Source organism: Elephas maximus, chromosome 22, assembly GCF_024166365.1.
Source record: "Elephas maximus indicus isolate mEleMax1 chromosome 22, mEleMax1 primary haplotype, whole genome shotgun sequence".
Taxonomy (NCBI): domain Eukaryota; kingdom Metazoa; phylum Chordata; class Mammalia; order Proboscidea; family Elephantidae; genus Elephas; species Elephas maximus.
In genome coordinates, this window is record NC_064840.1 from 5,551,785 (window position 1) to 5,578,436 (window position 26,652).

At 51.7% G+C, this 26,652-nt stretch overlaps 1 protein-coding gene across 5 annotated transcripts in view; it reads right to left on the minus strand.

The window, feature by feature from the left end:
* Positions 1-397: 397 nt before the first annotated feature.
* AACS (acetoacetyl-CoA synthetase) overlaps positions 398-26,652 on the minus strand; it is a 52,890-nt gene continuing 26,635 nt past the window's right edge. For 3 of the 5 annotated variants that reach the window (XM_049867005.1, XM_049867008.1, XM_049867009.1), the window contains 11 exons: positions 25,218-25,365; positions 18,556-18,636; positions 17,051-17,175; positions 12,378-12,442; positions 12,115-12,237; positions 10,048-10,161; positions 9,414-9,539; positions 7,727-7,796; positions 6,940-6,998; positions 5,968-6,170; positions 398-1,650 (listed from right to left, as the gene is read on the minus strand). In XM_049867005.1, coding sequence (XP_049722962.1) covers positions 1,513-1,650; positions 5,968-6,170; positions 6,940-6,998; positions 7,727-7,796; positions 9,414-9,539; positions 10,048-10,161; positions 12,115-12,237; positions 12,378-12,442; positions 17,051-17,175; positions 18,556-18,636; positions 25,218-25,365 — 1,252 coding nt within the window. In that variant the 3' untranslated portion in view covers positions 398-1,512. Of the gene's footprint in view, positions 1,651-5,967; positions 6,171-6,804; positions 6,905-6,939; positions 6,999-7,726; positions 7,797-9,413; positions 9,540-10,047; positions 10,162-12,114; positions 12,238-12,377; positions 12,443-17,050; positions 17,176-18,555; positions 18,637-25,217; positions 25,366-26,652 lie in introns of those variants that run through there. The other 2 variants (XM_049867006.1, XM_049867007.1) reach the window with 2 other exon arrangements.

The following is a 26,652-nucleotide window of genomic DNA, read 5'->3' on the forward strand; positions in this document are numbered from 1 at the left end:
ACACGCTGAGGATGGCAGAGCACAGGAAAACAAAGGAGCCGGGGCATCGAGGAGTCACTGCCTTCTCTACTTCCTGTTACATGTGAAAAATAACCTGAGGCTGGGGTAAGCCTAGATTCTGGGATGTGTGGCCAGACACAGCTCTTGCAATGACGAGGTAAAGGGTACAGTCCAGAATCCACAGCTACGAGCCTGGGCAGACCCAGGGGGGTCACAGGCCGGTGGGGACAGAGCCGGCGCAGGCTTTGTCCAGCCGTCCCCAGGAACTACTGTCATGACCAGGAACCTAGGGAAGGCCCCAACAATTAGACCAACTCCTCCAGGGCAAGTTCTCAGCTCTTAGCTGACAAGTCAGTGCAGCCACCTCTGTGCCTATGAAGCCTCAGAAAACACACGCACACGCATGTGAACAGGTGTGTGCACATACACACGTATGTATGTTCATTTATTAAACTCCTCAGAGCGCTTTTCCCCTATATTTTTATAACCCAGAACAAAGAGGATTCAAAATAGTATTTCGTTGCACTCCATTTTAAAAAAATACAAAAATGAACATTAGGATTCCAGAACTTGGTTAATATACAGAACTGAAAAGGACACACAAACCGCCCATCAAGATGCGGGGCTCGATTTACGAACACTCATAACACAATCTTCCCGTTAACACCCTAAGAACCAGCACACACAGGACAGTAGGGCTGTCGTGGCATCTCCTGGGGAAGGATCTGAAGGGAGGGCTGGCCGGACGCACAGCTTGGGGGTGCACGGTTTGAGGGCGCACTCACCCACCATTCCCAAGGAAACACGGCCCCCAGGATGGACACCCAGTTCTGAGAACACCTACACAGACCAGGCATTTAATTAACACGAACAAAAATTTAAAAACCATCCAAAGCCAGAAATAATAAGATCCTATTAAATAGGGAGCCCCACTGGTTCTTTCTGCTGGCTTGTGAGACACTGTTGAGTGGAAGAGTGACACGGGTCTAGCGGAAGGGACTTCTGACTGTTGTGTGTACTTAACATGGTGGGCAGCCCATGGCATCCCAACCACCAGTTGTAGGACTGTGTCCTTTTAACAGTTATGCTCAACAATAGGTGGCTGGGCTCCGAGGGAACAGGCAGCCCAAAGTGTAGAGGAAAGAAAGAGATGTGCAGCTGAACACGTAAAAATGGAACGATGACTGGACCTCGAAGCTCAAAGTCAGACCCCTCCACAGAGCACCCACCAGCCGCACCCTTGGCCAGGCATGAGCCATGACTGCCCACCCAGGCAGCACCCACACCACAAAGCGGTGCTACCCAAATAGCCCACATGCCCTCTGTACCTCTGCAGGTCAAGGCCCCACCCGAGTGAACACCTGGCACCTGCTAGACATACCTAGGAAACAAGCGATTCTTCCCCAGCCCACAGAGCCCTGGGTGTAAACTTCCTTTAAAAGAGCCAGAGGTTCTAAGTGATGTCTCAGACGTACAGAAGCCACAGATGCATGCAGCCGTAGGCCCGTCCGCTCAGAAGTCCTGGAGCTCAGGAATGTTCCGGTACAGATCCAAGGTCTCGGGGTTGGAGAAAGCCCCGCGGTGCTCCACTGGCTTCCCCGCAATTACCTGCTTCACGGCCACTTCCACCTTCTTGCCATTAAGCGTGTACTGCAAGGGAAGAGTGAAAAACCAAGGCACTTCAACGAGAAGAAAACATCCCCGGCTCTGACGTCAGGCACATCCAAACCCACGAAGGACCAACCCTGACTGCAGTGCTGAAAGCAAACGATTCTTTGCTCAGAGACAAGCCCGGCCGACTCCCAGTTTGTCTGAAAACGTGCTGAAGTGCCTCTGACAGACAACTGTCCCCTCCCCATTTGGGAGGAAACTGGCACTGCTGAAAAGCAATTTCGAGGTCCGGCACTTCAAGTCGACTCTTAACCCTCTCCCTCACCTTCCCACGCTGCCCCTGGCATGGCCGTCTAGAGAGCTTGCCATTTCATGGCTGCTGTGACGCCAGCTTGGGCACGTTAACGTTTCTAACGCAACGCGTTCTACCGGCCGAGGAATCCCCCACCTGCACAAGTTATTCCCATGCAGCCTCTCATGAGGCCTCCCTGAACTGGAAGACGGTGAAGTTCCCTCTTCTCAGAGGTCTGGGCCTTCTGGCCTGGGTGAAACCCCCTAGTTCCCCCCTAAGTCCCACAGGCACCCTATGGAAGGCAGTTCTGTGGAGGTGAGTGGGTGTGATTCCTGCCACCACCCCGGGTGACTCTGGGCAAGTTACTCGACCTGAGTTTGTTTCCTCAAGCGTATGGGGGTGACAGCACCTGTCCAGGGGGCTGTGGGTAGGGAAGTTAACGCTCACAAAGCTTTCTAAAGTGCATGTCGATATAAGAGCAGCTGTTACCGTTATCTCACAGGAAGTGGCATCCTGTGGCCACCGATCTGCACTTGGAAAGCAAGCCTCATCCAAGTGCCTTCCGATCCTCACAAAATTCTTCCTCAGAACCACTCACCCGAGTGCAGTGGCACCTTCATTTTTCTGGTAGCCCAACTCTTTCCAGGCTTTCAAGGCCCCCTCCTAAAATGCATGGTATGTGTGTTTCATCTTTTATCCATATGGGCTGTCAGTGGTATTGGTGTGCTTATGCGCTAGGAAATTTCTAGAACAGAGTCGAATACAGCTGCTGGATCCCTGATCTCTTCGCACTAGCCTCTTTTTTTTTTTTTAAACCTGAGATGTAATTAAAATTCATTCACTTGAAAACTTCAGGTGAGGAGTGTGCTAATTAAGGATCTAAGTGGAGGCTTCCAAGGGGCCACCTGTCATTTCACTTGGCACCATCGGCCTCTCTTGCCTTTAAATGCAAACGTCTCGTGTGCTGTACAAGCTTCTGAGCTTTACACAAAAGCTTCAAACGCAGCTCACAGGAGCTAATGGTTTTTCTATCTTCTGTTGACTGACAAAATAAACAAGGCATCGTTTTAAAAGGAATCCTGTGGCTACTTCCCTTGGTGGGAGGGAAAAGCCACCGTGTCCTCCATTGCTGTGCCTGCCATCCCTCGGGGAGATGTGGGCTGGCCAGGAGTGGGGCAGGACATCCCGACAGTCTGACTGGGGACTGGGATCTTCTGGAGTCGGCTGGGGTCACTCCAGTGCCCAAAGCCCATTCCCCTCGGCCGTGACCAACCCAGAGCCCGGAAGGCTTTACTCACGCGGAACCCATTCAAGCTACCACTTCTCCTTTCCCTGGGCAGGAGCCCTTGCCTCTCAGGTTTCCTTATCGGTAAGATGGGAATAAAACAGACAGGCTCGTCCCACCTCAGCAGGTATCAGGAGGAACCGCTCGCTCACTCATTTGTTCACTCACAAATCGTTCACCAGACATGTGTGAGCACCTGCTGTTTGCCAGGCAGCAGGCTGAGCTCTGGGGAGGAAGGGCCACCCACACGAGGTTCCTGCAGACATGAAACAGCAGCTCAACATCAGTCAGTGACAAATGCTGCCAAGAAAATAAGGCAGAGTAAGGGACAAGAGGAAGATGCAAGAGGATCCTGTTTTAAACGGGAAGTTCAGGGAAACCCTGTTGGAGGAGGTGACGTGTGAGCAGAGAGCAAAGGGCTTTGTGCGTTGTACAGACTGCAGAACACAAGCTGATTTCCAGGGGCAGCATAGGGGCAAAAGCATTAGGGTGTGTTCCCGGCGCCATGTGACCGTCACTCCCCACACGGGTGCTGCTACCAGCCCCATCTCTGGGATGAGGAAATGGGGCTCAGAGATGCTCAGTTAGCTGCCCGTGGTCACACCCCCAAGCGAGAGGGGAACCATGACACAGAGAGAGAGAGTCCTGTGCGTGAAGACCCTTAGGGGCTGCCACGGGAAGGCCAGCCATGCCTCAGCCCAGAGCCTCCCTGTTCTAAACGGCCCTCTCTCCCCAGCTGAGCCTCACTGTGTCCTCGGCGGCTGGCAGGTGGTGGACACCTTGTCTTGTTTCCCAGAAGTGGAGGAATCTGGCTCAGATCCAAGGGGCAGGGCTGGACATGTTCCCACATTCCCTGTGCACACTCCCTAGGGCCTCAAGGACTCTTCCCCAAGTCCTGTAAGTATAGGCTGGTCCCCAGGTGAGAGAGGGGGTTGTCCCTCACCCAGAGACGGGCTGCCTCCCTATGTCAACCAGCACTCGTCACGCTGGCGAGGGCATCTTAGCTCAGACCCTCTAAAGGTGGACAGTGGGCTGGTCCACTCCACGCAAACACCAAGGGAAGGGGTCACAACTGCAGAGGGCCCTCCTGCCATCAGCGAAGGTCCTTGTCACTTTTCCCTTCTGCATTGGTAAGGGAGGTCTGGTTCCCAACGAGGTGGGCTTGTTACAGCCACACTGGGCTGGGCAGGCCATGCTCCCCTCTCTGTGTGGGTGATGCCTCCTCCTGGCACCTCAGTAATTGGACCATGGGGGTCTGAAACATAAGGGGACGTGAGAAACCCCAAGTAACCCTCTGAGTGACTTCACAGACCAGTCAGATGCAGGAGAGGACACTATCTGGGGAGAAAAGAGCATGGCACTGGGCCGGTTCCCTAGCAGTGAGCCAATGGGAGTGTGATGGGAACAGAAAGAAACAAGAGTATCTTCCTCTATCTAATAAACACTCCTCTGTTCTCATGATCACACACAGTCTGGAAAGAATCATTTTTGGCAGCAAAGGGTGCAGGTTCTTTCTTAAAAAAATAAAGTAAAGAGAACAAAATCTAACTCTAGTTCCCGAAAACGATGCAGATGCAGACAGAACGGAAGCATTCTTAGGCAAGGGGAGGATGGTAAGGGCCACTGATCCGAGAGAGCCAATGTCTCCACAGCCAGCCAGTCGCCCAAACAAGGCAGGCAGAGAGCCGGGAACTCCTGAGCTCTGAGGCTCTTCCCGCGCACAACCACAAGGAAAAAGAAATGTACGGACACTAAAAAAAAGGGAGAAACTGACACAGGCTGGGAGAAGAGAAGCTGGCGTCCCAAGTAGTGGGAAAAAGTAGACGAAAGAGAGGCTGGGTGAAAAACCAACCCTCCGGGGATGATCAGGCACCGCAAAGAGCAAGCACACACAGGCACCTGCACACAGTAGGCACACCGTTAAGCACTACCCACCACTCCTGAATAAATAGCTCTGAAGATGTTGAAAGAATTTTTAAGGCAAGAGAGAGCAATCTTAAGTGTGCTCTGGGGATTCAAAGTCAACAGCATAACCTATGTCAGTATTTTCTAGGAAGCTGCACTTCCTGGACTAAAACCTGTCTCTGATTCCACTGGGCAGCCCCAATAGTCAGCTTCCCCTGCTAACCCAGTCAGTGTTTTCTGCAGCCTTCTCCCGAGCGTGCTCAAAGTGCAGGCTGCTGAGTGTGTGTCTAGTGCTCTGTGTATACACACACACACACGTGCACACACACACAGCAGTTTACTCTCTCGGCTCACAGCAGCACCCGCTTGGTGAGCAATGTGAGTTAAAGCTGGGCTCCTATCTGGGTGAAGCTCCCCGCACCCGCCCCGCACTTAGAAGCTAAACAAAGTATGAGGGAGGGAAGAGCTCCCTGAAGATGTGCCTCTAAATAGATTCACATCTTGTTCCCACAGACAGAACTTAAAAGGCAAGAGCAATGGCATCTTGGTAGCGCTTTAAAAAGTTAATTTTCTCATTTTTGGTATTTGAGAACACACCAGAACTGCATTTGAGAGAGCTGGTGGGGGCCACAGTGCTGGGCCTGCTCAGCCTCTGAGCAGAGGTATTTAGGAAGTTGCTTTAAACACAGTTGGAGGAAGGGCAGAAAGAGACAGCAGGGAGGAAGGATGGAGTCGCTAGGCAACCTGGACCACTATATATAAAGCTGAGCAAGCCTCCCGTGCCAAGGCCTCCTAAGGCGCACGGGCCGTGAGGAGGTGACGGTGGTCTCACTGCCAGGTGGCAGGCGACGCTGCCCAACATCAGCTGCCATACCGGGATCCCCTTGGTCTCCAGGATGAGGCTGGGGACGTGCCGCGCAGACAGGCCAAGGCGGATGGCGTTACGGATCCTCTGCACCAAGTCGGGCCTGAAGGTGTGCCCGGAAACCATCTTCAGGAAGAGGATCACCCGCTCCTCCCCGTCCTGGTTGTACTGGGGGACACAAAGGCTGTCCATCACCTCCTCAAAGGCCTCCACTGCAGGGACAGATGAAGGGGCATGGTCACAGCGGGTACCACTGCAGCCGGCTGAGTGGGGGACAATGCTGGCCACCCAGCCCGTCCAATAGATGACCCTTCTCCTCCCAGCCCACCCAGGAAGAGAGACCTACTCCGAGAGAGCCACTTAACAAATGGGGGAAACACATCCATCATCTTTATCTGGGGCCTTTTCCTGTTTTACCAGGAGGTCCCATGTGTGCGTTACTTACTTAATTTCAAATTGATAATAAAAAAAGAAGCAAGTCCCTACGGCGGGGCCCCCACCAGTGGAACGAACAGAGGCTGATCGGGGAATCTCAAGCCTGGCTGACACCAGAGCTACCTGGGGACACCCACTTAGCCTCAAAGGTGTGCCCGCCTCCACAGAGAGGCCTGGTCTGAGCTGTACCTGGGGGGCTACACTGTGTGTATGGCTGTGTGGCCTTTGCTATCATGCAACCTCTCTGTACTTCTGTTTCTTCACCTATGAAAGGCGGACACCATGAACCCATCAACCGAGCTCACTGTGAGGAAGGGTTCACACCAAGTGACCTGAGAGCCCCGTCCCGTCCTGAGGTTTGTGAACCGTGGCAAGGGTGTACAAGGGATGTTCTGGAAAGAAGATGCTCACTCAAGTCCACTCTCCCTCCTTGGACAGATGAGCCCGAGTTATCTCAAAAGGGGGCTCTTGGGAAATCAGGCCTCTGGGACATCCTTCATTTCTGGATAACCTAAGAATAATTTGGGAGAAAGGGAAAAGGCGTACCAATGTTGTAGATTTCTGAGCTGCCAAACCGCACTCCGTTGGGGTTGAGTGTGCCATCGCTGGAAGAGATGAGGTTGTCATCACCCAGCAGAGGGGCCATGTTAGAGCATTCACCCCCTTCCACATCTGGCCGGTACCTGTCCCTTCCCTCTGCTCCTCCCCTCCCTACTATCCCCCTTCTTTCTCTCTCCAAACTTAAAGCTAGACACCAAGGGGGCCCCCCTGTGAGAAGGCCAGCCCCCTCACTGCCCCTTCCACCTGACCTATGTCCCTCACTCCCAGTATGAGGCCATGTGCTGGGCCATGCACATTTTCCCACCACCGGACCCTAGTCCCCAGGCCTGGCAGGGCTGCAAGGCTGCCCACGGGCACTGGCCGCATCTTTGCTCAACGCCCCTTCCCCACCCCCATGGCAGGCACAGCAATGTGGATTGGGCAAGATCCACCCCCAGGAAGCTGTACACAGGGACGTCCCACTCCAGAGGTGACAGGATGGGCCCAAGGGGTCAGCCCACACGACAAACAAACAGGGACAGGGAGCACTGCCTCAGAGGGTCTCAGTCATAAACAGGCTCCTGCGGAGGCCCAGGGTAGGAAGACTGGGGGTACGCAAGAACAGGGGCCAGTCAGCTCAGGGGACAAGATAAGAGGGAGGAAGGAAGGGTCTGGACTCCAGAAAGAGCCCAGCTTCACTGGGGTGGTAGGGACCCAACCCCGAGCAGGGCAGGTGCTTGGGCAAGGCTACGCTCACGCCAAAAGCACACACACACTCGTGCAGCCTCCTCACCTCCGGCCCAGCATGACGATGCCCCCGGTCTTGGGATTGATGCTGCAGTAATCACCGTGCGCCCAGACATCTGCAGGGGGCAGAGGGGCATAGTCACCATGGGGACATTCCTGCCAGCCACCTGGGCAGATGGACAGATATGGCAGGCATGATGACAGCAACGTGTACGGTATGGGACCGAGGGCTAGCGGAAGGAGGTGCTGGAAATGAGACGGCCCCCGCCCCGAGAGGCACGCCACCTGCGAGGATTGCACACCCAGTTCTGATGTGCACCAGCACACATGGGGGACCAGAGTGGGTAAAGCCAGCCCTGGAGGGGATGACGTGAGGGCTACTGCGGGAGAGTAGGGGAGGCTGTGAGTGGAGACGGGTCTTGGAGGAGGGGCTGGGCCAGGTCCTGGAAAGGAGAGACTGGAGCAGCCCGAAGGCTACTGCAACAGTCCCAGTAACACGGCCTGAACTGAGGAACAGCACAGGGCAGAGAGCTAACTGGCAAGCTAAGTCCAGGGATGTGGAGGGCGGAGGAAGAGGAGAGAACCAGCTGACACTGATGCCACGCCGCCCTAAGCTGGCTATGCCTGAGGGAGACCCACGTAGTGGCCGGCAGCATGGGGCTAGACTGGGAGACGTTTGTCACATGAACACCTGTATAGGAGACAAGGTGTTCCAAGAGCAGTATCGCAGAAGACAGAGATGTCATTTCTTAGAAGGGTCCTCCCTCTGAGCTTCTAATGGGGACACTGCTCTGTGTCTCTGTCACCATCCTGCCTGGGTCTGTCCTGACAGCTACACACTGGCAGGGCCCAGAGCAGCAGGTACCCCAGGGAGGCCCACCCTCATCGGGGGTCCTCCAGCCACTCCTGCAGGGAAGGCACAAGGCCAGGGAGGTGGTACATGCCCGTCATCCAGGCGTCCAGGGTGGGAGCAGAGCAGGGTGACTGTGAAAAGCCCTGCCCACCCAGAGGCACTCTCAACATCCCCCTCCTCTGCGTGTGGTGGATATAAAATCAAATCACCTTTCTAGAGACTGCAGGAAGCAAGCACTTAGTATAAATAACTCGGAACAGAAGGCTTGCTAAATTATGAATTACAGAGCAGTGATGACTTGAGGTTGCTGATGAAATAAGAGAAAAAGGAGGCAGGAACCTGAGCTTTAAATACAGACTTCCCTGCGCTGGGGCAGGGCCCCGCTCAGAGGACGGGCAAGGTGTCAGTCTGAAAGAGTGGCGTGCCCAGCTGTAAATCACTCCACAGCAAAGCACTCTTCCACCCGTACCACTGTAATGACCAGGTAACGGTGCGCAAGCCAGTCCCTCCTCCGGCCACCACGCCGCTCTATGAGCAGGCAGAAATGCGCCTCTGCCCCTGCGCGGACACACCGGGGTCAAGCCAGCTCCCAGTAGCAGAGCTCAGGGCCAGGGGGCTCCTGGCACAGTAGGGGGATAGAAATAAACTAAACCCAGATTACAGTTTTCAGTGACAGCGTCAAGCTTCAAACACCAAGGGAGTGATCATAACTCGTTATCAGCTGCCAGCAGCAGAATGAGATCTGAGCAGCTCCGCCAGGTGGGGGCAGAGGCCAGGGCTGGGGCAGGGCGGCGGGCAGGATATGGGGACATATAGAGTTAGACATGAAGCTCAGCCAAGGCGGGATTCCGCCAGCTGCGGCCACATTTCCCCAACCTACCTGGGAATTTGGAGAAATATGCCTTCCTGTACTTGCTCCCGTTCTCATCGTTCCAGAAGTGCGTGGGCTGGCAGGGGATGGGCTTGGTGCACACCAGTTCCCCACTCTCCCCCCAGACTGCCTTTCCTGGTGTGGAAGGAACAGGAAAAAAGCTAAGCACCACCAGTCACCAAGCCTGGGATAATGGTGGCTGCAGCTCAGGCTGCTCAAGTCCATGAACTTAAACACAGTGACATACGAAGCCAGGCCGTTTGGTGCTGGGAACACACATAGGCTCAGCAGACATATAGCGAAGGGTCACTGTAGGCTGCGGAGACCAGCAGGGAGCCAACCCTAAAGGGTCCTTGCCGAGGCTGGGGCACGGGGCTGGAGGGCAGTGTGGCTACTGCAAGGGAATCACCCACCTGCCCCTCCTGAGCACACAATCTCCCGTGAGCTCCAGCCCATGCCCCCCACTTCTCAGGGGAGCAGACTACGGTGAGGGGAGGCAGGGAGCCCAGGGCACTGCTCTGCAAGTGGAGGGACACCCCTCTCCAACAGTTCTGGAGAACTGTGACTAAGCAAGGTTATACATTCCAAGCACTTCACAGTCACCCCACTGAGTCAGAAAACAAAATGGTGCTGAAGCCATCACCTTCCTCGTCCCAGGCCTCCACCGCCATGCCCAGGTTCCGGGCCTGGATCTCGCCTTTATACACAGGGATAGAGGCATTCTGGCCCATGAAGCAGGAGATGATGTCCGTGCCACCTGCCAATAGCAGAGAAATGAAACTCAAAACTCAGACAGCTGAGACCAAGTGCATGTTTTTTCTTAGTAAACAAAGGAGAAAGGCCTACTAACCTTCCTCCAGATCAAGGGAAATTCCCTAACAGCTGGAGCTTCTTTTCAGGGAGAATGGGGAGGGGATTTAAAAACTGCAAAGACCCTTCGGGCCTGGGTGATTTGTTTTTTGATCGAGTCTCCCAGCTGGAAGAGAAACCAAAAAGCTCTCACAGCCCCACTGCAATTCAAGATGCGGTGTCGTGGAAAATGGATGCCACGGTATCAGCCACGAGGCACTGCCAGGCAGGCCCCCCGGGAGGCTCATTCACTGTGGTGACGTTCACACCACCACTGGAAAACCAGGAACCCTCCCAGTCTCACAGGAGAGAATGTGCCAGGGGGCAACACTTGTATTTCAGGAAGGAGCTTGAAACGGAGTCAGGCTCCAAGGCCACCAAGCAGGGGGCAGCATTAACCCCGAGCCTAAGCCACTGCTGCCAGCAATGGTCCCCACTCAGATACCCTCTGTAGGTGAGAAGCAGACATGATCACATAGTAATGCGTTCTCTGAGCACAGACTCACACGTGTGAAGGTTCAGAGAGAAAGGTGTACATACACACCAGACATATATACACACATATACACCACACACACATCAGACGCATATGCACAGATACATCACACACCACACACACACCACACACACATATACCAACAAAGACATATACCAGACACACACACACACCACATACACCACACACACACTGGATGCACACACAGGCATATACCACACAGACACACACACGCAAACAAGACTGGCCTGAACACACTTTGTGTAGAAATGGTAAACACCCATGTGGGCGGGTGGCCCTGTGTGAAGCAAAGCAGAGGGGACGTCATCTGGGAGGGGCACCAGGGAGTTAACCGTCGAGGAGCAACGTTTCATGTCTTACACCCCATGACTGGAACACTGGTGTCTGCAGCACCCTCCGTGCTATTTTGTACCTGACAGACTAGAGTCATCACTTAGAATGTTCCTTCTTGACTCATGCTCTGTGTATGTTAACTGGGACAGGACCATGCTTCCAAAAACCAGAGAGTTTATTTTGGCCTCAACTCTAAGGCGACTCTATTTCTTCTCTCAGGCGAGAATCAAAAGGTGATGTCCTTCCTGTCTTCGGGAGGCAGGAAAGTTTCCCCCGTTGCCTCAAGTCACAGCCTGGTGAGTGCTGGGAAGCTGAGAAAATCATATTCATCTCAGCAACCCCAAGGTCTAACCAGCTTCGGAGGGCACCCGGTTCCCGGACCCCAAGACAGCACACAGCCCCCACAAGACATAAGGGAGGCCAGGCGACGACAGAGGTGCAGCTTGTGCTGCTCAAAGCCAGAGCCAGAGCCAGAGCCAGGCAAACGGGCAGCCGGCAAGAGGACAGCCAAGAGTATGACAGAAATGCCAGCTGGGAAACACCACCACAGGAGTGTGTACACACACACACCCGTGCGTCCCTTTTCCCGTTTATAAAACAATCATGCCTTACATTTTTGCAATCTTCTTTTCCCACTCAGTGTATCATGACCATCTTCCAATGTCAAGAAATAGATTTCTATCTAATCAAATGCCCCCATCACGTCATTTTTCACGTCTGCATGAATTAAGGATGTACTATAAGGTATTCAATTCATCCCCTTCTGCTGGGCACAGGGGTTAGTTCCCAGCTTTTCACTGATATCAACAATGTTGCAGTCAACTGTCCTTATCCACATACCTGCACCCCTGCAGGCTGTTTTCTTAGGATAAATTCAAGCGAGTGGACTTGCCAGTCAGTGGGTGACCGGGCTCAGGGGTGCCAGCCCGGCTTCAGCAGACATGGTGAAGGGGAGCATGTGTCTCCACGGAAAACCCCTCCCACCATGTGAGCCCCCGGAGCTGGGCGTACCTGAGATGGAGCCGAGGAGCACGCTGCTCTTGACGCACCTGTAGACGTACTCGTAGCTCTGGGGTTTCAGCGGGGAGCCGGTGGATAGGATCGTGTGAAGCGTCTGGAGACTGTGGGTCTCCGCTGGAAGGCGGAATCGCCCAAGGATTAAAACCAAATCCAACGCCTAAAGCCCCACTGCACGCAGGAAATGCGTAACACGATGGGTTGCATTCCCTTGGCTTGCAAGTCAAGCAACAAGTACTTTAAGGGGGCATATTTACCTGGTTTCATGTGTTTCTCTTCGAGCACAGACAGCCACTTGGCACTGGTTCCGAGGATGGTGATGCTAAGGGTCACAAAGGCACAGGCAGGAAGGAAAGAACCAGAACTTTACAGGGCTCTTGCAGGTGACACACCAAAGCTTTCCAAAGTTAGTGATTTATTTCTGACAACTTTGCAAAAACCAAGACACCTCGTTTTCTGGGATGAATTAGTACTACTACTTCATATTGACTTGCTAGCCAGTCACGGGGCCACGCTGACGCTGGGAAACAATGGTGGCAGGGCTTCCATTCCTTCCCACTCCACGGGGCCTGGCTCTCCTGAACATCTCGTTCTACTGAAACTGCCTTCCCACCTACCAAATATTTTATCTTGGGGCCCAAAGGAGGCTCTAAAAAACGTAAGGCCCCTCACATTCTGACCTCATGCGCCCACTTTCCAATTAAGTAGAGTCTTTAATAAACAGGTGCTCGGGCTCCTGAGCTGAGCCCAGGCCAAGGAGAACATTCCTTGCCTGTGGTGACCTGGTGACCGTGTCTCGTCTTGGCCCACCACTACCACACTCGCCTGCCTCAAAACCCAATAGAGTTTGGCCGCAATGATGCTGTGAGACTTCTGAGAGTAGATCATGAAAGGTCAAGTAGTTTCTTCCTTGACCAGTGGAACATTCCTGCTTGGAGCGCTGAGCCACCATGTAAGACACCTAACCACCCTGAAGCTGCTATGCTGAGAGAAGGCCAAGCCACATGGAAAGGCCACATGTAGGTGCACTGGTCGGCAGTACTGATCTCTGAGTCATCCCATTCCAGGCTCCAGACACACAAGGGAAACTGTCTTGGATCTTCCAGACCAGCCTTCCAGCCAACTGAGTACCACTGAGCAACCTCAGTCAAAGCCACAGGGAACAAAGGAACTGCCCAGCCAAGCCCTGCCCAAATTCCTGACCTACAAAATCTATGAGCAGAATAAAATGGTTGTTCTTTAAAAAACAAAAAAGTAGGTGCTCAACATCGACTTCTCGGCCCAGTTCCTCTTCTTAAATAAGCTCACATTTAATGAAACTTAGAAAACTGTGGTTCTTTTCAAACGTTTAGATTGCACTCAGAGAATGCTGTGCTAAATACAAATTGTTGTGTTTTCAAGGGGAGAGCATTATCTAATTATGCCATTTCCCTCCTTGATTTTTCTTCACCCAATTCTCTTTCTGTCTGCTCACCCATCAGAAGCCTGCTACCTAGAACCATCCAACTACAACACGCCCACGTGGAACACAAGACAATGCAGACACTTCCTAGCTACACGCTAAACCTGGAGAAAAGGCCCCAGAGTTCTAGGCCCAGCTCTCACCACAGTATTTCCCTGGCCAGGCCCCTGGAGCCCGTGACCCACCCTCAAAGTAGGAAAAAAAGAGTCTTTTCAAAGAATCAAAGGCTCAGTTATCAAGTGTGTTCAGAGATCCGTGAGCTGATACTATAATGATAAAAATTACATTCCTAGATCGACCAGTACTCCTCTAAGTATCAGAAGCACAGAGGTAGTATTGTGAGGACTCTGCCTGCCCTGATCTGAGGTCGCTCTTCTTGCCACAGACATAGGACTGCAGAGACCGCATTTACTTCACTTCGGTTAACTCTGAAAGCGGGCACAGCATGGGGAGCCCGCACCCACTGATGCCTTCGATTTTCCTGGGCAGCCACAGCAAGGACTTGAGCCTTGCAATCTAAGGATCCTCCCCATGAGCCCCTGCCTGCGCTGTGATGTCCCACCCACCCCCAGCCCAGACCTCACTGTCAGCGCCACAGACCACATGGCAGTCGGGTCCTCTGGCACAGAACAGCCCAGAGCCCAAGGGACAGCAGGTACTCAGATGCTTCCTACATGGAGCCTGACCACAGAGCTGTGAACACATGTACTCACACACACAATCACACATACTCACACACATTCAACCACACATACACTTATAGGTTATCATGTGTGCATACACACACTCTCACACTCACACATGCATGTACATGTACCCTCACACATACACCACCACAGATACATACTCACTAAAGCACCCTAACATAGACACGCACCCTCACACATACACACACAGCTGGGTTTCCCTGGGACCCTTCGTCCTTCAGCCTTACTAACCCAAGTCCCAGTGATGTACATTTTCCTCCCCGCCCGTCTTCTCTGCTCCCCCACAAAAAGAAAGAGCGTGTCTCCACCTGGAGCTGGCTTAATGAATTTAAGGGTAAAGTTCTTCAAGCCATTTCAGTTCTCAGGGATTTTATTGACCTTTCCCTGGAGACAATCTCATTAGGAAATAATCTTCCCTTCTAATATCAAATATCGTGAGCCAAATGTCAGGATTTAAATATGACACCGGCCAGGCAAAGTTATATTTAAAATGTTAATGGCCAGGGATTTAAAAACGTTCCTGGTTTCTTCTGTTTCCCCACCATGGGCAGATTCGAACGTGAAGCCATTAGACATTTCGGAGCCTGTCGACTTCAGGCTCCTGGATCTCCGCTGGCGTCTACACTCTCAGTTCCGAAAGCCCTTACTAGGCCAAGGGCACCCAAGGGCACCCAAGAACTGCAGGGACCAGGATTCACCAACCACAGCGATCAAACCCCAAGGCCCTGTCATTAACTCATCAGTAAAGAAAGCCCTAACGGAGATGCTTCTGGCATTTTCTAACAGTGGGGGGAGGGGTGACAGGGCCCACGTGATCCTCCTCCTGGTGCCGGACACTTGCATTTTCACGGACTTCTGCCCCTGCGAGCTGGAACTCCCACTTGCTGTTCGGCCGAGGAACGAACAGTCAGCAGGCTGTAGGGACACGGTGATTTCTTTGGAAGCCACAGGATGCATTCAGAAGTCCCTTCCTGATTAGTGCCAGGGAGACTCATCACCAGGAACAGCTGAAGGCGGCTGGGGGCTGACCTTGCCCTCATGCTCCAAGCGCCTCTAATCCTCCCTAGGGGTGGACTCCGCACTAGCCCTTTATGAACTGACACTCACTGCTCCCTGAGGACGCTTGTTTGCTCAGCCTTTATTTTAGGTCTTGAGTTTATCAGCCCTGTGTGAATAGTACTTTCACCGGTCCTCAATTTTTCTCCTTTTAGAAATGTAATGTGTGACTAATTGCCTCCATTTGCCATGAGACCAGAAGAACTGGCTGGTGCCTGACTATCATTATGGAACATTTTGATTAAACATTCTCTGGAAGATAAACAACTGCCTCCTTTGCCATGAGGCCAGAAGAACTGAATGGTACCTGGCTACCACTACTGAACATTTCAATTAAAGATTCTATAGAAGAATCTCTGAGCAAAAGTGGGAAAATGCAGAACAGAGTTTAAAATTCTCAGACTGCAAGCTTTCAGGAGCCATGAAGGTTGGATGAACCCCTGAAACTACTGCCCTGAGATGATCTTTAAACCTTAAACCAAAAATACCCCCTAAAGTCTTCTTAAAACAGAACAGTAGTTTAGCTTAGTAACTAGTAAAAAATGTGGCATAGTGGTTCAGAGCTATGGCTGCTAATCAAAAGGTTGTAAGTTCAAATCCACCAGGCACTCCTTGGAAACTCTATGGGACAGTTCTACTCTGTCCTATAGGGTCACAATTAAGTCAGATCGACTCGATGGCAGGGGTTTTTTTCTTGAGCATTATGCTCATTTAAGAGCATCAGTGACAAGAGCAACTCGAAAGACTAGATAGGAACTTTAGGGAACAGGAAATCTGTGTTAATGGGGAAGGAACAACTCAGAAAAGGAGGATGAAAGTAGTTCTACAACTCAAAGAATGTAATCAGTGTCACTAAACAGTACACGTAGAAACTACTCGGGAAAAACAGGATTTCAAATTTTCATGGAATCCAGACTTTCTGGAGCCATAGGGGCTGGATGAACCCCTGAAACTATTGTCCTAAGATAATCTTCAAACCTTAAATCAAAAATATTCCCTGAAGTCTTCTGTAAACCAAGGAATAGTTTAGTTTAACTAGTAATGAATGTCTGCCTTGAGCCCTGTGCTTTTTTAGAGAACTATCTATATGGGATCAAACTGACAAGAGTAACTCCAAAGGTTAGAGAAGAAACTTTGCAATGAGCTCATGTTAGCTGGGGAGGAACAATTTGGAAAAGATGAGAATGACTGCACAACTTGAAGAATCAATGTCACTAAACTGCACGTGTACAAATTGTTGAATTGGTATATATTCTGCTGTGTATATTTTCAACAACAAAAACAAAAAAACTCTTTAAAAAAGAAAACCAATCACACACAAATTTTTTTTTTTTAATTTTCCTCCTTTAGCACTTCTCCGGCAGTTCTTCCTTTCCAGAAATAACTTCACATTCCCTTTCTGAGGCCTTACTGATTCCTGAGCTCACCCTGCAGGGCTGCCTCATTGCTCTGTGTGGAAGAGTCCTCGTCTCTCAGTCAGTCCCTATCAGTGCCCGCCCCGTTCCCATTTCCCATGACAACTTCAACATCTGCCCGCGGCCCCTGCCACACACACTCCCAACCCTAGACAGGATTGCCATAACAGCAAAGCGTCCCAAAGACAGCACTGTGATTTCACATGGTGGAGGCTGGAGGGAGCTGTGGTTTTCGTGTCTGATCATAAAGGACCTTTGGATGATGCCACCTTGGTCTCCTAGTTACCTACCCTATCCTGTCCACCAGGTCCCAGAGCACGTTGGGCGTCGGGAACAACGGGGAGCCGTCGTACAAGACCAGGGACGCGCCTGTGGCCAGGGCGGACACCATCCAGTTCCACATCATCCAGCCGACCTGCAATGAGTGAAAGGGCCACGGTGTAAATCGGGCGCACGGCCGCCACTCCGCGCAGTCTATCGCTCAGCCTCGCATTCCCCTAGAAAACCGCCTGTAACTGAGCCCAAATTTGGCAACAGCTGTCTGCTTCAAATGCTCAATGCTCGGAAGTAGCAATGCCACGTCTAGGAATTTGTCCTGCAGTGTGTGTGTGCAACGACACGGTGAAGGAAGAGCTTTACAGCCGCATCGGTAGTGACAACAAAAGACTGAAAACAATTCGATGCCATCAACGTGGGAAGGATTAGGCCGAAGGCCGTGCAAACATACCATGGAGCACTACACACTTAATGAGCTGACCCACATAAAACATTTACAACAGAATCTGACACCTAGCAAGCACTTCCAAGTTAGCCACTGGGGAGCCATGAAAAAGAATCTCTAAGACACTGTTAAGTGGCACAACAAGCACAGCAGAGCGTGTGGTGTGCCCTGTTGTGGAAAAAGGGTGGATATGTGAAACCACAACCCCCCCCCCAAAAACATGCAAAGGCATGGGCTTGTCCTGCAGAATGTGTATAAAAGGGGGCTAATGAGGTCACCTATGGACCCTGGAAGACTCCAACCTCTCACCCTGTAACCTATTTGCGCTGCTTGAGATACTAGACAAGTAGAGCTTTTTTTTTTAATCCAAAAAGGCAGGCACACACCCACCAACGGTGACAATTCGCGTCTCCAAAGGGAGCATTTCTGGGTGGCTGTGCTGCTACACAAACACAGGCTTCGGCACTGAAACACACGAGTAATAGCACGGACAGGGGTGCCACTAGCCAGCACGCAGCCCTGGCGCGGCCTTTATGGCCAAAGAGACTAAGGAACCCCGGCCCCGCCCCTACCAGCGTGGAGACTCACGCTGCCCCGGCCCCGCCCCTACCCGGCCCCGCCCCTACCGCCGTGGAGACTCACGCTGCCCCGGCCCCGCCCCCGCCCCTGCTGCCGTGGAGACTCACGCTGCCCCGGCCCCGCCTCTACCCGGCCCCGCCCCTACCCGGCCCCGCCCCTACCGCCGTGGAGACTCGCGCTGCCCCGGTCCCGCCCCTTCCCCGCCCCGGCCCCGCCCCTACCAGCGTAGAGACTCACGCTGCCCCGGCCCCGCCCCTACCCCGGCCCCGCCCTTACCACCATGGAGACGCACGCACGCACTCACGCAGCCCCTGCCCCGCCCTTGCCGCCATGAAGACGAACGCACGCAGCCCCGGCCCCGCCCCCGCCGCCATGGAGAACAACGCACGCATTCCCCGGCCCCGCCCCCACCGCCATGGAGACGCACGCACGCAGCCCCCGCCCCGCCCCCGCCGCCATGGAGACGCACGCACGCAGCCCCGGCCCCGCCCTTACCGTGGTGTAGTACAGGATGATGTCGCTGCTGCCCATGTTGCCGTGCAGAACGTGTTCCTTCAGGTGCTGGATGAGGGTACCCTGCGGGGTGGGGACACGTGTCAGACAGTCCCTCCCCACACTGCCAGAGCGAGAAGAGGAAGTGAACCTCCTGTCTCCTTCCTGGAGGGGTTCACCTCGTCGAGCCCTCTGGCCCCGACGGGCAAGGCTGCCAGTCACTCTGCCACCGGACAGCCGAGACTCACTGCAGCCTCGAGAGCGTGACCCCAATACTCCCCAGCATGTTTTCCCCTTTTTCAAAATGGGTGACTGAGAGCTTGACATAGCTAAAGCCATGATGAACCTATAAGTTCTTCTCCTTCCTGTCTGGCTCCTCCTCCGCATACCTCTGTTAATGACTTTGTTCTTTGTTTTAAACTGATGCAAGTGACCTTTTGTTCTGTCCGACTACCTGTGGCTTACAACCCCCACAGGAAAATCAGAGCCCAGGTATCTGATGTGAGTATCTTTAGCCTAATAAAGAAGTGTCTGGCAGGGGACTGTGTAAAATTGCTCTTTGGGACTCTATAGAGACAGCCTATGTTGCTGCTGGGTCCCCAGTGATGTATACATCTCCTTAATAAACGTTCTCACTCTTTCCGACTTGGAGTATGTTTCATTGGCTCGACTGCTCCAGGGCCCGGACCCTAATCAGGTAACAAGAGGGACGCTCTGCCCTGCTCTGCCCTCTGTCTGCAAGCCTTCAGTGCCTGGGTGATGGAGGGCAGCCCAGGGAAGCCACCCACTACAGGCAGACGAGAAATGAAATTACTGAGAGGCCAAACCAGAGATGGGGCAAGAGAACTGGCTCAAAGCGACCACACATACTTCTAGAACAAGGGTTAGACCCACCTGCGCCCATCCCAGTGGAGGACAGCAGGTGGCAGAGCAAGCAAATCACTGGACACAGCAAAGCGGTGCCACCCACGGCTCGTCATCCTCAGGTTGGGATCCCAGCTCAGGGCCCCAATCCCGAGGGGGGATATCACAGGCTCTGCTTGCTGCTAAAACCAACGCCAGACACGTGGGGGGCTCACAGAATGCCCACTGCGCAATCGGGCTGCCTTCAGCCCATTACAGCCGAGCCCCCAGGGTTGAATTTAACAAGAATACATTGTTCAGAGGGAGGGACGGCCTGGCCTTAGCCCACAGTCACAAGCTTCCATGGACGTCCCAGAACACGCACAGTTCTCACTAGGAGTGAGTGTGCAATCATTTGGGCATAAACTCTTCAGGACCTCTTTCAACGAATGCTAAATATTTACAAAGTGAATTCTCAACTAAGCTTTCTGGTTATAGGAACCTGTGGCAAATCCCCCTTCCCGTTTTCTTTTTTATTTAAAATTCCTATTTTATTTAAATCTGTATCTTCATCCACCCAGTCAGCTTTGAGCCTGGTGTGTCTAAAAACCCCCTTCATTCATTAGTTCAATATTCGCATGCTCTCCGATAGCGTAAAACAAACGGGGCTTTGCAACAGAGCTTTGCCTCTCTCTCACGAATTTATCCGTGTGATTCTTGACAATTCACATCAATGGTTTTTCACTTAATTCTTAAATATTCATGGCTGAGTCTGAATGCCATCCTTGAGGGAAGAAGGTAGAAGCAGGACAGTGTTCTGTGTCTCTGGCAAGGAGATTTTTTTTAAACATAAAAAAAAAAAAAAAAAAACTTCTGAGGCTGGTCATAGATTACCCAAACCAGTGCCATCGAGTTGATTTGACTCATGGCGACCCTATAGGACAGAGTAGAACTGCCCCATAGAGTTTCCAAGGAGCGCCTGGTGGATTTGAACTGCCGACTCTTTGGTTAGCAGCCCTAGCACTTAACTACTATGCCACCAGGGTTTCCGGTCATATATTAGAAACCACAAATCAACAAACCAGGAACACAGCCCACCCAATAAACCACAGACATTTTAAACAGTCTGACCTCTCTGGCCTGGCATCACTTCTGTGTTTTCAAGCTTGCTGTCAAGATTAACTCTTGAAAAAGGGGAATGCTATAGCCCACTGAAGACAGAATACATGCTTTCCGGAATTTTCCACACCCTAAATATACCAGCACGATTTTATGAGCAAACAATGTTTAATACATTTTTATGCTCCTCTCCTAAAAAAAAAAAAAGTGGCATTCACTATGCAAAAAGCACTAAAAATAAAAGTAACAGTTATACATTTCAGCTTTTCCTAAAATGTCTGTTGTTTGCCAGCCCCTCCCCTTGTCAAGGTTTCTGAAAATTCTCATCTCTATGGTTTGTTAACAGGCCTTTGGCAAGGCAGCCCAGGGCCGCCCCTCACCAGGGACAAGAGGGTTGCAACACCGAAGTGAATTGCACCTTTGACTATCAACACACCCTGACGTGATTTAATAAAATGGGGTGGTGTGGACAACAAGGACATCTCACTCCTACAGAAAAGCAACTTAGATTTTAGCCAGTGTTACTTCCAAGGCAGGGATAAAGCCTTTGGACCCCCCTGCTCCCATCCTAGTTTGTTCAGAAGTCACCAACTGTGTGGTTGTGTCCAAGTAAACTTTATTTTTTAGAACAGGTTTAGATTTACAGAAAAGTTGGGACAATAGCATACAGTGTTCCCATATACCCCACAACCCGTTTTCCCTATTACTTACGAACACCTGACATTAGTATGGAGCCCTGGTGGCGCAGTGGTTAAGAGCTAGGCTGCTAACCAAAAAAGTCAGCAGTTGAAATCCACCAGCCACTCCTTGGAAACCCTACAGGGCAGTTCTACTCTGTCCTATAGGGTCACTATGAGTCAGAAGCAACTTGACGCCAACAGGTTTGGTTTTGTTTGGGTTTGGACACTAATATGTGCTGTGGATTGAATTATGTCCCCCCAAAAATGTGTATATCAATTTGGCTGGGCCAGGATTGCCAGTATTATGTGGTTGTACTCCATTTCGTGATTGTAATTTTATGTTAAAGAGGATTAGGGTGGGATTGTAACACCCTTACCCAGGTCACATTCCTGATCCAAGGTAAAGGGAATTTCCCTGGGGTGTGGCCTGCACCAGCTTTTATCCTTCAAGAGATAAAAGGGAAGGCAAGCAAGCAGCTCGGTAGCAGACTGTGTCCTTTGGACCCTGGGCCCCTGTGCCTTAGAAGCTCCTCAACTCCCGGAAGATTGAGGACAAGGACCTTCCTCCGGAGCTGAGAGAGGGAGAAAGCCTTCCCCTGGAGCTGACACCCTGAATTTGGACTTTTAGCCTACTTTCCTGTGAGGAAATAAGTTTCTCTTCCCCAAAGCCAATCACTTGTGGTATTTCTGTTACAGCAGCCCCAGGTGACTAAGACAGTATGGGACATGTGTTACAATTAATGGACTGACATTGATACGTCCTTAGCACCTCAAGTCCATACTTTATTCACATTTCCTTAGTTTTTACCTAATGCTCTCCTTCTATCCCAGGATCCCATGCAGAATCCTGCGCTACATATAGTTGTCGTGTCTCCTTAGACTTCCCTTGGCTGTGTTGTGACAGTTCTCAGACTGTCCTTGTTCCTGGTGGCCTGGACAGTTGTGGGGAGTACTGGGCAGACAAGGTAGGATGCCCCTCTGTTGGGATCTGTCTGACGTTTTTCTCATGATTAGGCTGGGATCATGGGTTATCGGGAGGAAGACCACAGAGGTCAAGTGCCATTGTCATCACATGATATCATGGGTGCAAACTTCCCACATGACCTTGATTATCTGGCTGAGGTATGTCTATCAGGGTTTTCTATTATAAGTTATTCTCTGCCCTTCCCAGACTGTGGCTCCGTGGGAGGAAGTTACCATGGAAGCTCACAGATAAGGAGTGGGGAGTTAGGCTCCACCTGCCTTCAGGCAGAGTATCTACAAAAATGATTTGGAATTTTTCTGCACAGAGATTTGTCTCTTCTGCCCCCACACCGCTGGGTTTCAGCAGGTGTGTTGTACTCTACGGATATATTTTATAGCCTTCGTCAACCCTCCGTGAATCCAAATCCAGGTGATAATGAAGCCGTCCAGACTCCTCCTTTCTTTGCTCTGATGAGAACACTCTGTGAAAGCTGTGTAAGCCTTCAAAATAATTCACAAGGAAATGTGTCCTTTTGATGGGCAGGATTCAAACTGCTTCTAAGTACAGAGAATGACTGTAAAAGCTAAACGAGCCAGAATAAGACAAATTCTCTGTTTCACTGTCAGATCCCACCATCTTATCAGGAAATAGCTGGGAAGCTGACTGAGAACATGGGCTTCCTCCACTTGGATAATTCCCTTCTACTGCATGGACGGAGAAAAGGTGACAGCAGGATGACTGAGGCACTCCAATTCCTCTCATCCCCATGGAAACTTCCTGTCTCCTGCTAAGCCAACTGAGAGGAAACGGGAAGTCAGATACGGAGAGAGCTGGAGGGCCCGTGGCAATCTGAGATCGAGAGCCACAGATGCGGAACCCTGCGAGGCTCGTGGTTCCCGCAGATCAGCCCAGGAGAGGTCCAGTCCAAGTAAGCACTTCACGAGTCAGAAAAAAGCATCTCGCCAAGACCAGCGGCGGAGCAGGATCCACCAGAAGGGTGACCTGGTTAAGTCTCAGAGATGAGGTAAACTGGCACGGTGTGCCTCCTGACAGGATGCACCGAGGATGACACGGGTCTGGATCTCACCATGAGGAAGCATCACACAAACCCAAGAGCCCTTCTGCAAAGCACCTGGCCTGGGTGCTTCAATACTGTCCAAACCATGCAAGACAAAGAAGGGCTGAGGAGCCTTCTGGATTATAGGATGCTGAAGATACGTGACAGCTGAATACAGTCCAGCCTGAATGCCACAAAGGACGTTATTGGGGAACTGGCCAAATTTGAATATGGACTGTATGTTAGGTGATGGTATTGTTTCTATGTTAACTTTCCCGAGTTTGATGATTTTTAAGGTGAAGTAAGAGAACGTGCTTGTTCTCGGGAGATACCTGCTCAAGCACTGAGGGGAGAAGGGTCATGACACCTGCAACTCACTCTCAACGGCTCAGCAAAACAGAACATAGTAATTGTACGTGTGTATAGACATAGAAAGGAAGACAAAGCCCAGTGGCAGAACGCTGACAGTGGATGAATCTAGCCCAATGGTATCACGGGGCTCTGTGTGTTATTCTTGCCACTTTTTTCGAGGTTTGAAAGTTTTCCAAAATGAAAAGTTAAAAGTTTCCGACCTACCTGTATGAATATAAAACTTAATGCTTAGTAGTAAAATATTATTTTAGGTGTTCTAGTAAAGTTAGGCTTTTGACGAAATCAGAAGGTGAGTGGAAGGCACAGTAAGCTTTTCCTCAATCAATCACACTTTATAACAGAACCTAATGGCTTTCAAATTTCTGACGACAACCCACAGATGTACATCGCAATGCCACCCAGAACACACGTACACCCATATATATACTTACATAACCAAAGTTTCCTGAAACAATAGCCACATCCCTTATAAACTGAGACACGCTGATATTTTTTAGTCTTGCCTGTTCTACCTCACTCTGGTCGAGCCCCATACGTTGAGTCAACTGAGGTGTCCCACCCACAGTGTGGAAATCCCTGGCCTTCCCAGCACACGCCTGGCCGCTGGCAGAACTGCAGGCTATGTGTGGATTCTGGGCTCCATGGAAATGGAGCCTCTAAGCCTGCCCAAACGATGGCAGGTGCCACACAGCCCTCGGCACAGCCACCCTCTGTGGCCCTAAGTTAGAGATCCCCACTCCGGCCCTCTACTTTATGGGGGGCTGCACGCTGGAACTGAGACAAGGACAGAAGACTGGAGAGCCTCAAGGCCAGAATAATAGGCCCATTGATCTGGGACTCTGTCCCATGGGAGATGTTACAAGACAACCCACACATGCAGCCCGTGATGCACAAAGTCTTACATATCGCTCTCAAGTTGTTTTTCAGGACCCCGCCATAAGGGGTGGTGTCCTACATCTCTCTCAAGTTGTTTTTCAGGACCCTGCCATAAGGGGTGGTGTTACAAGATAACCCACATCCCGGACTCTGATGCATTAAGTTCCACCTATCTTCCCTACAAGCTGCTTTCCAAAGATGAGCAGAATCAGCCGATCCCCAGGACACGCACAGTGAGAATGGGTGCGACCTTACAGTCTTGTCAAGTGGCCACTGAGACTGCGCAGTGCTGACGTGACACTGTCCAAACTGACTCCACCCTGGGTTCCAGATGCCCACACACCTGATTTCTTAGCCCCTCTATTTCTCCGAAAGCCCCGCCTTTTTCCCCAGAAAGCAATGAATAAAACATGAGATCCTTCCAGCCTAAAACCCATTATAAACTCCAAGAAAACCTCCATTCAGGGAGAGACTGGAGGCTAGCGTAGGCAGAAGCCCCTCTCCGTCCCTCCCTCTGTCACAAATAAACTTTCACTCATGTGGAACCTCTGAGCCTCTCCTGGTCATTCCTGGTCAGTAGGAGCCAAGAACCTATACAGGACTTGGTCCCAAGCTGGGGAGTCTTGTCCTGCAACAGCACCCCCGGGATGGGGGTGTTTTGACGATGCAGACACCACTGACACCCCCTGGGAGGCCCCGTCACAGAACACGAACAAAGACAGACGGGCCGCTGCGCCCTGACTGGGAGACCTACCCCGGCTGAGTGCACCATGCACTTGGGGGAGCCGGTTGTGCCCGACGAGAACATGATGAAGAGAGGATGGCTGAAGGGCAGCTGCTCAAACTCCAGCTGCGGCGCCTGCTCTCCTTTCCCGGTGGCAAGAAAGTCATCTAGGAACACGCTGTGGGCAGAGATCAGGGAACAGACGTGAGCATCCAACCCTTCTATGCTAGAGCTGACCAAAGGACGCCACAGGCCCAGGGGGCCACCCTTTATGGACTGAATCCTGTTCCCCTGACCCCTGTACCTATGACCATGCCTCTGTCTGAATCTATGTGAGAGGGTCATACTGGAGTGGTGACTCAGAGAAAGAGCACAACAGACAGGGAGACGCATGGGGGACGAAAGCCGCTAAGGAACCAGGGATTGCCAGCAGCTGCTAGAAGCTTACCTAGACGAGGAATGACCTTCCCCTCCAGCCACGCCCTGAATTCGGACTTCAACTCCCCTAAACCGTGAGACAGTACGGTTCTGTTCTTTAAAGCCCCCACCTGGGAGATCTCCGTTTCAGCAGCACTAAGACACTTCCATCCTAGACTGGGCCTGCTCACCTCCCCCGTCTTCTACCACCAGAGAGCCTGGATTTCTGGGGGAAACTGAACCTGTGTGGAAGCCTCTCGAGAGGGAGGGGGGAGTCACATCTCGGGAATTCACACTAAGGGAAGGAAAACAAATTGAAAGAGTGAAAATTTCAAGTTGCTTTAACACTGCTGACAGGGCCAAGGGCTATCTCTTAAGAGATGCTAAGTGCTTTAATAAAGGCTGTGAAGCCGGGTCATTTACAATTAGCACATCTGCTGTTTGTATGCAAACACTGCCCGAGCAGGTTTCCAAAATAGTGACATCGAGAGGGAACCCATTCTACTTTTCCTCGATTAGCAAACACCTTGTTTCCAACAGCTGTCCAAAGGGAAGTGTTAGCCAAATGGGTCAGAAGTATGCTTTCGCCGTGAGGTGAAGAAAGGAAGGAGGTTCTGGGTTAGTGAGCTCTTCCAGCTTCATGGAGCTCACACTAGGAAGGTGGGGTTATATATGTGAGCCACAAGTTCACAATAGAAAAACCCGTAGCTAGGCCAGTACCACGGAAACCCCGGTGGTGTAGTGGTTAAGCGCTACAGCTGCTAACCCAAGGGCCGGCAGTTCAAATCTGCCAAGCGCTCCCTGGAAACTCTACGGGGCAGTTCCACTCTGTCCTATAGGGTCGCTATGAGTCGGAGTCGACTCGACAGCACTGGGTTTAGGCCAGTACCATGTGTTATGACTAACTTTCTACACCCTGGGGTTTGTGACAGCAAGGTACAAATACCTGTCCAAGAACCAACAGCATGAATCCCAACCATTAACTCTCACAGAAGAAATCTCCCCCAGCCTTACCCCTGAAGCCAATATAAAGCCTGTGTGGCTAAAA